At 38.2% G+C, this 12717-nt stretch overlaps 1 protein-coding gene across 6 annotated transcripts in view; it reads left to right on the top strand.

The window, feature by feature from the left end:
* Positions 1-12717, top strand: part of PDE6C (phosphodiesterase 6C) — a 66349-nt gene that overhangs the window by 28995 nt on the left and 24637 nt on the right. For all 6 annotated transcript variants that reach the window (XM_075935149.1, XM_075935152.1, XM_075935148.1 and 3 more), the window contains exons 2-11: positions 6220-6372; positions 6484-6573; positions 6819-6959; positions 7500-7574; positions 7668-7732; positions 7850-7916; positions 8651-8698; positions 8936-9085; positions 10107-10250; positions 10335-10403. In XM_075935149.1, coding sequence (XP_075791264.1) covers positions 6274-6372; positions 6484-6573; positions 6819-6959; positions 7500-7574; positions 7668-7732; positions 7850-7916; positions 8651-8698; positions 8936-9085; positions 10107-10250; positions 10335-10403 — 948 coding nt within the window. In that variant the 5' untranslated portion in view covers positions 6220-6273. The remainder of the gene's footprint in view (positions 1-6219; positions 6373-6483; positions 6574-6818; positions 6960-7499; positions 7575-7667; positions 7733-7849; positions 7917-8650; positions 8699-8935; positions 9086-10106; positions 10251-10334; positions 10404-12717) is intronic.

Genomic DNA, 12717 nt, shown 5'->3' with positions numbered 1-12717 from the left:
TAGGGCAGTGTTTTTTAAACTCTGCTCCATGGCACACTGGTGTGCCGCGGAGAACAATAGAATTCAAAATAGCTGTCCTTAAAGGGACAGGCAACCTTTTATTATTAATTATTATTATTATTATTATTTTGCTCAATAACTTCCCCCCAAAACCCTTTTTTTGGTCAATAACTTTGCTTCCGACCCATTCTCCACCCGCCCCCCCCCCCCCCCCCAACCTTTGTTGTTGTTGTTTGTTTTTGGTCAACAAAAAATTCTCGGTGTTCCTTATAAAAAAATTATTGTTTGGTGTTCCTCAGTCTTAAAAAGTTTAAGAAACGCTGGTATAGGGGATGGGGTGGGGCAGTTCTTGGGGGGAAAGAATGGAATGGGGGCAGGGCTTAGAGAAGGGAGAATTCAAGCACTCCTGCTCCAGAAGGAAAGGGTGTACCTATACCTTCATGCTCCAGCCACTATTCCAGACATGCTTCTATGCTGATGACGTTTGTTAAAAAAATAATGTATTAATTACATTTGTGACTCAAGTCCTTGGTAGAAAATTGTATGCAGTATTTAAATAAGTGTTATTCTGTTATTATTTAACAACATGATTAATTCCACAATTGTTATTTTAATAATGTGATTAATAAAAAATTAATTTGTAATCACCTGACAGCCCTATTATTAACACAGAAAGGTTCATTAGCAGTTAGAACCTTTAAATTCACAACACAGTGTTCTGCCAGCATGCTCAGCATTGAATGACTGATAACATAGGAGGTTGTAATCAGAATTATGTGAACCAGAACTAAAGAGGATTAGGTGCATACTTTATCCGTGAATTTCAGATTTTGCTGATTGCAGAGGAAATTCCACGTTCTGGAGAGAAGAATATGCACTAGTAGGTACAGGCTATTCTGCAGGTTTTCCCCCAAGCTTGACATCTTCTGCTCCATTCCCTTCAATCTGCTTCTGCCCCAGTCCTGTCTCTACCACTAAAAGTCTTATTTTCCTTTCCTACCAGTCTCAGCCTCCACTCTTCAGGCTTCACATCAGAAACCCAGTCTTCTTGCCCAACCAGGCCTAGTCTTCTGCTCTGGGATCACTCTCTGAGCCTCAATTTCTCATATGATTCCCAGTCTTCATCACATTCCCCCAAGTCCTAGTTCCCTCTTACCTCTGGTCTATACTAGGGAATTGTTTAGAAATAACCCCTCTTATTTCAACATAATAAATAAGTACACTCTACCAAGCCTGTTATTTCGAAATAACGGGCTGGTTATTTTGAAATCTGTACTCCTGTTTTCCTCAGGGAATAATGCTTATTTCAAAATAGTTATTTTGAAATAGCAGTAGTGTGGACATGCCACTGCTGCTATTTCAGAATAACTGTGCCTCAGAGTAATTCGAAGTAATTACTCCCTCATGCTTCTTGAGGCTTTAATTTGAGGTAGCGCATCCACAATAACAGAACCTGCTACGGACTAATTTTAAGGCTCCCCCATAGTGGGGACACACTATTTAAATTTTCTTATTTCTGGAGTTATTATTTCAAATTTAGTTATTTTGAAATAATTTCATAGTGTAGACATGGCTTTTCATGTCCCAGTTTCTTGTCTCCAGTCTCCATGCTCAGCCAGTCCCAATTCACACTGCCTAACTCTTCATTTAATACATCTCTCCGCTCAGCCCCTCCTCTTGCTCTAAATCCCATCTACTTTCTCCAGGCTCCTCATCCAATTTCAGTATCTCCTACGTTCCTTACTCAGCTCCTTTTCCCAATCAATTTGCCCAGCCATCCCCAACTCTCCCCCCTCCCTCCAACTCCTTGTCAGGCCTGTCTCTCATCCCCGCTTTATAGTTTTTCTTCCAGTGTTTCCTAGACTGAGGACCTCTTGTCCAGAAAGAAGCAGCTTCCTTCCTATACCCAGCTCCATGTATGAAGCAAAAACCTCACATGGAAAATTTTATCTCAAACAGTTAAAGTATGGCAAAGTTATAAGCAACTGAAAACAGAGTCTTATAATAGGAAGTTTTGGGAGACCTTAATAATAGATGATGCGACCACCTCTGCCTATAACTAAAATTAAGCTTTAAATGCTTTTATGGATGTCCTCCATTAGCCTTTTCTCTGATCAGGTTATTATTGATGAGACAAAAAGTAGAATTTTTTACCATAATGTCAAAAAGAATGTTTTGAATACTGTCAGATTTAGGAGGCAAAATGTAGGCTGGACTAAAAGGAATAAATTCCTTGGTTGGATTTTGTGTTGACAGAATAATAGATTTATTTTGATTTTTCCCTGGAACCACCTCCAACACTGCTGAGATAAGTACAGACAAAATGGAATGCAAACTGGATCCGCTATGTCAGAATCTGAATGTGGTTCCCAAGTAATACTGATGTGGCCTGTTGTACTTGTTTTGCACATGCTTGGAATACCAAAACTGTCATGGTACACTATTTTTACATTACAGCTAAAATCAGCTAAGAGGGGAAACATTTTGTCAATTTCTGTTTAGTATGAAGATATATAGAATGTGTAATTTTAGGCTATTCAAGCACTAGATGAAAGGCTATTAATTGTATATGAATCCCCACTAAGAGGGTAGTTACTCTAATTAGCACATACAAATGTTTTAATGCCAGCTTTGCTATGGAGATGGGTTAGACTTCTGAAGGAGAAAAAAGTGAATAAAATGTGAAATAGGGTTGAAATGCCACTTTGGCTTGCAGAACCTTAGCTAAAGCAAAAAGAATTTACAGCATGCACAAATGAAGAGAGAATCTATATGTGCTGTGCTGTGCTGTAAATTAGGGCATTTTGTGAGCTCTATACATATTTTGCATGATATGGTGTTACATATGACTTATGTAATACAAACATTTTAAAAGCATCAAATATAATCCAAAAAGATTATTCATATCAGCAAGTGACTGTATATTTTGAGTAATTTTGTGATACCAGCATCCTTCTAAACAAGATTGCTGAGAAAACTGCATGAAAATATAAAAATAACAAAACTGAAAACTCTTAGCAGAAGTTATCTTGATGGCCACCTTGAGTCAGAATATGCAATTGGCCTGTAACCAGGCAATCACTGCCAATAGGGCCTTAAATGCCTTCTTTCACTGGCCACCTTCCTTAACAACTCTCCATATAACAAAGGAATCACAAACAGAAACATGTAAAAGCAAAACAGTAAACTCTGCTTGCTCAGTGCCTATATGAAACAAGAGATGTTTGCAATGACACAGGAGAAGAAAACAAATCAATGTAGTAAAAGTGATATGTTACAGACAATGGTAATGAAAAGGTAATTGGTCCATGTAGGGCTGTGAATGCTACCAACATCAGTAGACAATGTTTTCATTAACAAAGGAAGAGGCTCAGCAACCTATTCCAGGTACTAAAAGTCAGGGGCAGATGACCGTTTTGCGGGGCCCCGGGCAGCATAATTCCGCGGGGCCCCCCTTTGCCACAGCGCATGCGCAGTGACGCCATGCGCATGCGCAGCAGCGCCACAGCACATGCGCAGTGCTTTCTGAAGCGTGGGGCCCGGGGCGGCTGCCCCGTTCGCCCTGCCGTATATCCGCCCCCGCTAAGAGTTATATAAAGGCTAGAGACTTAATGACAAGCAATACTTAACTGAGAGGGTTATCAAAACACAAAACTGCCAGTGATATAACTTTTTAAAAACTGTCTATATTTGTTTTTTTGTAAACTTAGGGAAGTGATTGTTTTCAGGAGAGAGGTATTAGATATGCACATTGCACAATTTTACTCCAGCAGGCAAAGGGTTAGTTTACAACCCCAAGGTCCAGCTCTTGGCTGAGCATTGTTTGAAAGAAACAAAAGTTGAGACTTTTTTGCAGGAAATGTTCTGGTTTATTGCTGTATCTAATAAATTGGGGTCCAGTCCTGTAAACCAGTGCACATGCAGTCAATGGGACTGCTCCTGTCCATAAGTGTTTGCAGTATGGACCCATAGGGCTTGTCTCCACTTAAGGGGAGATTGATGCTGCAGGGTCTAGTAAGGACCCACTAAATCTTCCACTGATGCGCTCTCCTGACGACTCCTGTACTCCACTTGTTTGCAAGGAGTTTCTCCGGTTGACCCCCCCCCACACACACACACAGTGGTGACACCATGGTAAATCAAACTAAGGTATGCCAACTCCAGCTACACTATTCACATGGCTGGAGTTGCGTACCTCAGGGTACATCTAAACTACATGGCTCCATTGACAGAGCCATGTAGATTTGTTTGTTTGGCAAAGGGAAATGAAGCCGCGATTTAAATAACAGCTGTTTGTCGGCTCAGCGCGCTAATCTGGACACTCCCCTGTCAACATAAAAGCCTTTTATCGACATCCCCAGTAAACCTCATCCTATGAGGCATAATGGGGATGTTGATAAAAGGCTTTCAGGTCGGCACGGAGCGTCCAGACTAGCGCGCTGAGCCGAGAAACAGCTGATCAGCTGTTTGTCGGCTCAGCGCAGCAGCCATGTAAATTTAAATGAAGCCACGATTATTTAAATCGCGGCTTCATTTCCCTTTGCTGATCTGTCTAATCTACATGGCTCCATTGATGAAGCCAAGTAGTCTAGACACACCCTTAGTTTGACTCTGCCCCTAATGCAGACCTGGCCTCGGAAGAAGTTAGGCAGTTGTGGAAAGAAGCAATTTAAAAACTGCTGAAGTGAATATGCCACATCTTATCTAGCTAAACTTCTGTATTGTTTTCTAAAAACTTTGTGAAATTTTTGTTCAGGGTAAAATTCATATTTGTGCAAAACACCAACACAAAGTTCATAGACAACTTAAGTCTCATTTAAGCTTTCACAATAGGTCTTAAGACCCAGCCTTTTGTGCTAGCTTTTATTTTACTCTCTACTGTGTTAAACAAAAGTTAATTGTTTCATAAAAGAAAGGCAATAGGGTAGTTTATGATGCTTCTTCAAATCTAATAGCTATATATTTTAACTGAAAATTCAAATGGTCACAATTTCATCTTTAATCTACTACAAAGGAGCACAGTTAGGGCATGAGAAGATAGGTCTTTCCCTTCCATCAAGTGCTGCAGTGATGTCCACTAGCCAATAGCATTCACCCTTTGACTGAAGTCATTCAGCTCCACTGAGCTGACTGGCTGATCTAATGGCAGAGCCATCCTTAAAAGTTAGTTGTATGCAAAGGATACTGCTGCCATTTTCCATCATCCTGTGGCACTCAAGCAAATTATGAAACCAAAAATGTCCAGCATTTGTGTTTAATCTGGTGTTTTGATAATATTTTACAATACATTTTAAATATTACTTGTTGTTAGAAGCATTGCAAAGAGAAATTTAAGTTTATTTCAAAATATGAATACAAAACAGTTGCACAGAACAGCAGCTTCTTCCCCAACAATAGCAGCATTTTACTAAAGCACATCGATGATACCGCATCTGGTTTTCAAAGATCACAGATTCTTTGCTGCATCCAGCTTCAAGGGTGGGATGTCAGAGCAAGGGCTCTGGCTTTTTGTTTGACTGTGTGGTACTGGCCCAAGGGGTTCATACAACTCTTAAAGATTGTCCTTCACATGCTTGTCCTTGTTACTCCCTTTCTCACGTCCTCCTAGCCCAAGCATAACCCTCTGTGCAGGAAGTGGGAGACTGCCAGGAGGGAAGTGTAACAACTGCCTCAGCTAGGTCTGTACTTGCTGGGGACTCTTACCCATCAGACACAATCTTGTCAGTACACGGCCTAGAGTTCGAGCATTCAGAATGGAACAGGCCTGAGAATGTGGGCCTACTTTTTTATGTCAGCTTCACAATTGTAATATGAGGTAATATTAAGCATTTTATCTATAGGAATGGTGAAATACTATTATTAGTAATACATACACAAATATAAATAATTATTTTCAATTCAAAGTCATTAGCCTCCCAAATAACCACATAATTTTATTATTCTCTTCTTTTTCCTTCCTCCTCTTCTTTGTCATTGTCATAAGGAGAACCTGTGTGTGTTCAATATCAACATGTACACACACACATAATGTTAAAGTAAAGCACACACACAAATGTTTGCAAGATTGGAACCTCTGATTGATATAGTATTTTGGGTTGGGGATCCATCTTTCTCTATATTGTGAAACTCCATTCACATATATAGCACTGTATGAATAAGTAACAAATAATAAATGTTCATCATAACTAAATACGCTTTGATTTTTGTTTGTTTTTTCAGAATAATCATTTTTCTGACTTTGTGGACAAGCAAACTGGTTACACAACTAACAACATGATGGCAACCCCTATTATGCAAGGCAAAGAGGTGCTTGCTGTTGTAATGGCACTTAACAAATTAAATGCCCCTGAATTCTCTAAAGAGGATGAAGAGGTAATTGCAGACTTTGAAACAGGAACACTATATTTCTTTTAACAATAAGTGTGACAGCACCTATTACTTGGCTTCATATTACATCTTATTTTTGTTTTCTGTCATTTACAGGTCTTTAAGAAATACCTCAATTTTGTTTCTGTTGCCATAAAACAATATCATACTACATATCTCTACAATACTGAAACCCGAAGAAGTCAGGTAAAGAAGGATTTGTTAATGAGAAACTTCATTAGCTTTTACTTCTGTGAAATCATTATTATGAAATGTTCTCACACTGTTCTACAGACAAAAATTGTTCCACAATGCATAAAACAAGGATCTCTTCATCCATAATCAATTCATTTTTAATTTCTGATATTCATGAGGTTATGTTTTCTTTTCATCTGTAATATGTTCTTTTTTATCACATGAATATTTACCCATTTTTCTCTCATTGTAACCAGATGCTTTTATGGTCTGCCAACAAAGTATTTGAAGAACTGACAGATATTGAGCGACAGTTTCACAAAGCACTGTATACTATTCGAATGTATTTGAACTGTGAAAGATACTCTGTTGGTCTGCTCGATATGACCAAAGAGAAGGTAACCAACATTTTACCAATTACTTAGAAATGTAGAATTCATTTAACTCAAGATTATAAAAAAGTAATCTGTCTGACTACCTAATCTATCTACCATGGATATCTCTAATGTGCCTTTCTTCATGGAAGCAATGTGCTACGCTTTCTAAGTATGGTTTCCAAATGATGTGAGATGTAATCTTTATTCAAATAAGAATCACCAGAATTACCCATAAAATACATTTAAAAAATAGGGCAGGCCTTATGAGTCGGGCATGCAGATTGAGCTCAGGTGATTATTTTTATTGCACACTTCTCCCACCCACTAAAACATTGAGAAAGCCATGCAGTTTGCTAGCATTGGGTTTGACATTAACGTCTAGCTTACTTGCTAAAACTTTGCTTGGTATAGATTTAACAATGTTTTCTTCATATTGTTTTGAAATGGAACCAGACCAAGTGGGATTATAGCATAAAATTATTGTATATGGATTCTATGCTACCTATTTGTATGTATCTTAGAAAAGCCTTGTCTTATTAATTTGTATGTAATTTTTTTTAGGAATTCTATGATGAATGGCCAATCAAACTGGGAGAAGCAGAGCCTTACAAAGGACCAAAAACCCCAGATGGCAGAGTAAGTGTAAATGGTTCCTTTTTACATGTCATAATTTTGCTGTTTCATTGGACAGGTTAATGAATGCATGTTTTTTTGCCTTTTTTTATTTAGGAAGTAATCTTTTATAAGATTATTGATTATATTTTACATGGAAAAGAAGAAATAAAAGTAATTCCGTAAGTATTTCTTGCCAGCTCATTAACTATGCAGCAGTTAGCAGCACTGCTCAGGAAGAACTGCAACACGTTTATGTCTATGACATTGATTTATTTAGTCTCATTCTGTGTCTCCAGATCGCCTCCTGCAGATCACTGGTGTCTTGTCAGTGGGTTGCCAACTTATGTTGCTGAAAATGGAATGGTAAGTAATTGCACACAAAAAAATACACATTTTATAGAGTTCTCTGATCAAGAAGGGACTTCACAAGCCATCATCAAAACTTCTTTATATGGCTAAATGCCTGGAAATAAAAAAATGCCTATATAAGTATATCACAGTTTCCAGGATCTTGGTGGCCACAGAGAACAAGGGCCAATCAATAGCCTGGAGGGACAAGTTATTAATTTTCTGTTTAGCTTTAGTCCTGTTACAGAGTTCTAAACAGAAAGATGGCTTGGTGTCGAATCAGTACTGAATCAAGGATTTTACATGGTATAAGATGATGTCTTTCAGAGGAGATACAAAATTAAAGATCTCCATGTACTGTAGTCATTGCTGATTCTGTGGCTTTTTATAACAGTAGGGATTAGGCCAGGCAAGCTGAGTTTCAGCTCAAGTATTTACTCTCCCTAAAACTCCTCACACAATTTCAAATTGGATATAATATTCTTCTTTACTTCCTGCCCTAAAATGTTGCCTTCTTCCTGCATATTGTTAAGCAACTATCATGCTTAATAAAATACATTATGAGCACCATACCCAAGGCAGAGTGGTTTCCAGAGTAGCTAATTCTACTTCTATAATAGTTTTAATTTCTGTAAAATGACAGTTAATTTTCTCTTAGAAAATGAATATGCCTTTTTAAAATGCCAGACTATGGATTTGAGTGTATATACTGCACCTAAATAAGTGTACTTTGTTTCCTTATACTGCAGATTTGTAACATGATGAATGCACCAGCAGATGAATATTTTTCATTTCAGGTAATAACACACTATTTCTATTATTGTAATGATTATAGGAAAGTACTCTAGTGCCATCTACTCATTAGTCAGAAAATTGATTACATAAATATTTATACATCCCATCGCTGCAGAGGTGGTTGATAATTTGGCTATTGTACTTATTTGTGGCCTTTAAGTACAATTATACCACCAAAATTCTGTTGTACTATTTTAAAAGAAATTGCAACATTTCCTTTTCTTTTTGTTCACTTGCAGAAAGGGCCTGTGGATGAGACAGGCTGGGCTATCAAAAATGTCCTATCTTTACCTATTGTCAACAAAAAAGAAGAAATTGTGGGAGTAGCTACATTTTACAACAGAAAAGATGGCAAACCCTTTGATGAATCTGATGAACAGATTACTGAAGTAAGTTTAATGAGACACAAGTTTTTTAGAGGATCATTTAATGTTACAAGATATATTTTGTTAAGTCTCAGTTAAAAATCACTAAAAAGATTATTTGAGGTAGCAATTACTGAAAGCTTGTTAGCTTCCTCATTACAATTTCTTAATTGTAAAAATATTTTCATTAAAACTCCTTATACACTAGTAGAGTTATGATGGAGCATGAGCTTTTTTCCAGGAGTAAAAAAATGGTGGATACCATAAAATCATTCTAACACTACCAATTAAATTAGATAAAGATGCTCAGTATTGTTCATCTGACATTAATTAGTATTTGTAGTCTTCAGGGCAGAGATGACAGAATATCTGATACACTGGATGTAGCCCCTAAGGCCCTGCAAAGAGTTCCTTTAGAGCAAGCCTATATAAAGCCCCATTGACATCACTGGGGTTCTGCACAGATGCAAGTGTGCACTCATCTACTAAGCAAGTCATTTTACCTCTGTGCACCTGAGCTGCCCACAGGAAAAATGCTTCCTGCATTACATGGTTGTTGTGAAGTGCATGTATTAAAAAATTGTGAGCAGCTCAGAGCAGAGGCACCAACTCTGTGGAAAATCCATGGAAAAAATTTACTCGGAACTTAGTACCCACCGGCAGCCAGCTTCCGCCCCTTAATCCCCAGCCTCTCCCACCTACCAAACAGCTGTTTTGTGGCATGCAGGAGGCACTGGGGCAGGAAGCAAAAGATCAAGGATGTGCCACACTCAGGGGAGAGTGGTGTAACTGAGCAGGAAGGGGTGAGGTGGGGGCTTGAGGAAAGGGGTAGAATTGGGCAGGGGTGGGTCTGGGGCAGAGCAGGTTTAAGCATCCCGGAGGGCACTGAGGAAGCCAGTGCCTGTGACTCAGAGGCTGTACTGAGTGAAAAACATGTATGCATCCAGCTGGACATCTTAAGCAGTTCAGTTTGGCTTAATATTAAAAGGAAACTGACAATTGAATTGTCACTGCATCATCTCCATTTTCCTCTACTTTGTTCCAGACTCTTACACAATTCCTTGGTTGGTCTGTTTTAAATACTGACACCTATGACAAAATGAATAAGCTTGAAAACAGGAAAGACATTGCTCAGGAAATGCTCATGTACCAGACAAAGGCCACCCCTGAAGAAATTCAGTCCATATTGGTGAGTCTCTGTCTAGTATCACAGATTTCAAATAGGAATCTTATTTCAAACAGAAACTTAATTTTTCATTTATTTTCATTTTAGAAATACAAAGAGAAACTAAATGTAACTAGTACTGAAGACTGTGATGAGAAGACCCTCCTCAAGATTTTGGTATGTAATAAAACCTGATTCTTAACTTTCAGTGGCCTATTAATTTCAGGCTTTTAGGTGTCTCCTTTGGGTTAAAAATGCGTTATTTAACCTTCTTCTACTTGATGCAACATATATTAGTCATCAGCTCCATGGGTCTTGAGCAGGTGCCTTGTAAAAATATTTCTGGCAATATGTTACTTTCTCTCATACACCGATATGGAACCTATACATTCCCCATGGTACCAAACCACTGAAACAACAACCTACCTGGATTTTCATATGAAAATCTGTCAGAGAAGTAAAGAATTTATAATGTTGAAGATGAGCTGGACTATCCAGGGATCATTGTGGTGGTATCTCAATTCAAAGAAAATAGCCAAATTCTGTTCTAGGCTGCATGGTCAGCATCACTACATGGAAACTGAATACTTTATTTGCTTTGTTTGATTGCCACAAGTAGGTAAAAAAGGTCCAAATGCAAAATTAGGAACTAGGGCTCACCTAAATATTCACAAAGCAACAATCAGTTTTTAGTAAATATACAACTTCCTACTGGTTGAACCTTTTCAGAATGAGTTAGATTGTTTAAAACAAGAGAGCCTGGGCTAAAGTAATCTGTGGCACATCTCTATGAAAATCAGCATTGCATCTGAAATTCTGTACTCTTTGTATAGCATTAGCTCCTCCAGGTCCTAGTCTTGAACCAGGATTACACATTGCACCAAACCATAATTAAAATTCACTCTATTATGTTGACCAGTAACGGTATGATAGATATCAAGAAAATAAACGCTGAATGTGTTTTTGATATTGGGACAGGTATATTGCTAACACTCACTGTCATGAGCAGCATACTGATGTAGGCCCTGAGCTTCCAAACATTTAGGCACAAGCTTTATGTCACTCACATGAGTAGTTCCACTGAAAATTACTTACATTCTTAGGGGTTTGCAGGATCAACGTCTTATTTCCAAGAGTTAAAAAGGAAGTACTACTGTGGTCTGAAGGGGTTATAACTGCCTCCTTAAAATGAAATACTATTTGCTCCTCTTAATAATTTTAATTTTGTCTTCATTTTATTTTATGATTAATGGGATTGACTCTGCCATTTGTTATTCAGTCTGAATAAGTGAATATGAATGAATTTTATATGGGAATCTACAGTATATAAAATGGCAAAAACTCAATTTAAAAAGGTGTGTATCTGTGTATGTATTAGTCCAACATACATACAAGGAAAAGAAAATTGTCAGGGTGTCAGAATGAGCCGTGAAACTATAGGGCATGAAGTGGGGTAATAGCAGTAGCACCTGATACATTTCTATAATTTTTCAGATATTTGTAAAACTTCAGTTAACTTGTTTTTATTTATTTTGCAATGTAGCAAGAATCTGTGGTTAAAGTTATAGATAATTATCTAAGATGAGCTTTCTCTTTCTACTACTTCCTCCTTCCCCTAAAAACACTGTAGATATCAATATTAGGGCCATATAAGGTTTTTATAGTTAAATTACATCTGATTATATAAGCACATCCAGTAGTGAAACCGAAAGTGTCAAAAGAAAATTTTAAAGTCAGTCCTCTCGATTGGTACTCCTTTCTTTTCATGTGCCTGTATATTTATGCCTGCCTCTGGAATTTCCACGACATGCATCTGATGAAGTGGGTCTTTGCCCATAAAAGCTTATGTTTCAAGCCACTGGACTTCTCTTTGTTTATGCAAATTCAGACTAACACAGCTACCCCTCTGATTCCTAAAATAAAGGGTATTCATGGGGAGAAAGAACACATATTCAGGCAGTCCTGCTGCCAGAACTGTCCCTTGAGGCCATTGGAATCCAGTGTGTTTTAAAGCAGAGTTTGCTCTAAATTGTACTTGGGCCAACTCACTGGCACAGAGCCATCCACAACTGGGTAGGGAAGGGCAAATGAGTGTGACAGATTTGTAGTTTCCTGTAATCTACCAAACACCACCCAGTTTACGTTTGTCTGAGCACTGTTAAGATATTTACTGTACTGTACACATATACTGGGTTAATAGCCAGATAGTAGGAAAACTAACCAGGAAGACGGGTGGTGGCCTAGATAAGAGTTCCTCAGCAAACACCTCAGATTATTAACTGATATGCTACTTTGGCTTCCCTGGCGGGCTTGCCAGATGGGTTTTCCCAAGACTAAGTCACCCACTCTCTGAAGGTGGGGAGATCAAAGGCTAAGAGGGATTTTTAGAGACACTGTCTTAAGGGGAAAGGGACTGTGTTGTGAGATTTTTACGGGCAGGGCTTGGCAACCTTTTCAAACTGAAGAGCTAAACTACATCAACATTCAGAAC

Source organism: Pelodiscus sinensis, chromosome 8, assembly GCF_049634645.1.
Source record: "Pelodiscus sinensis isolate JC-2024 chromosome 8, ASM4963464v1, whole genome shotgun sequence".
NCBI classification, from domain to species: domain Eukaryota; kingdom Metazoa; phylum Chordata; order Testudines; family Trionychidae; genus Pelodiscus; species Pelodiscus sinensis.
The sequence above is the reverse complement of the archived record's forward strand: the minus strand, read 5'-3'. Positions and strand labels throughout refer to the sequence as shown.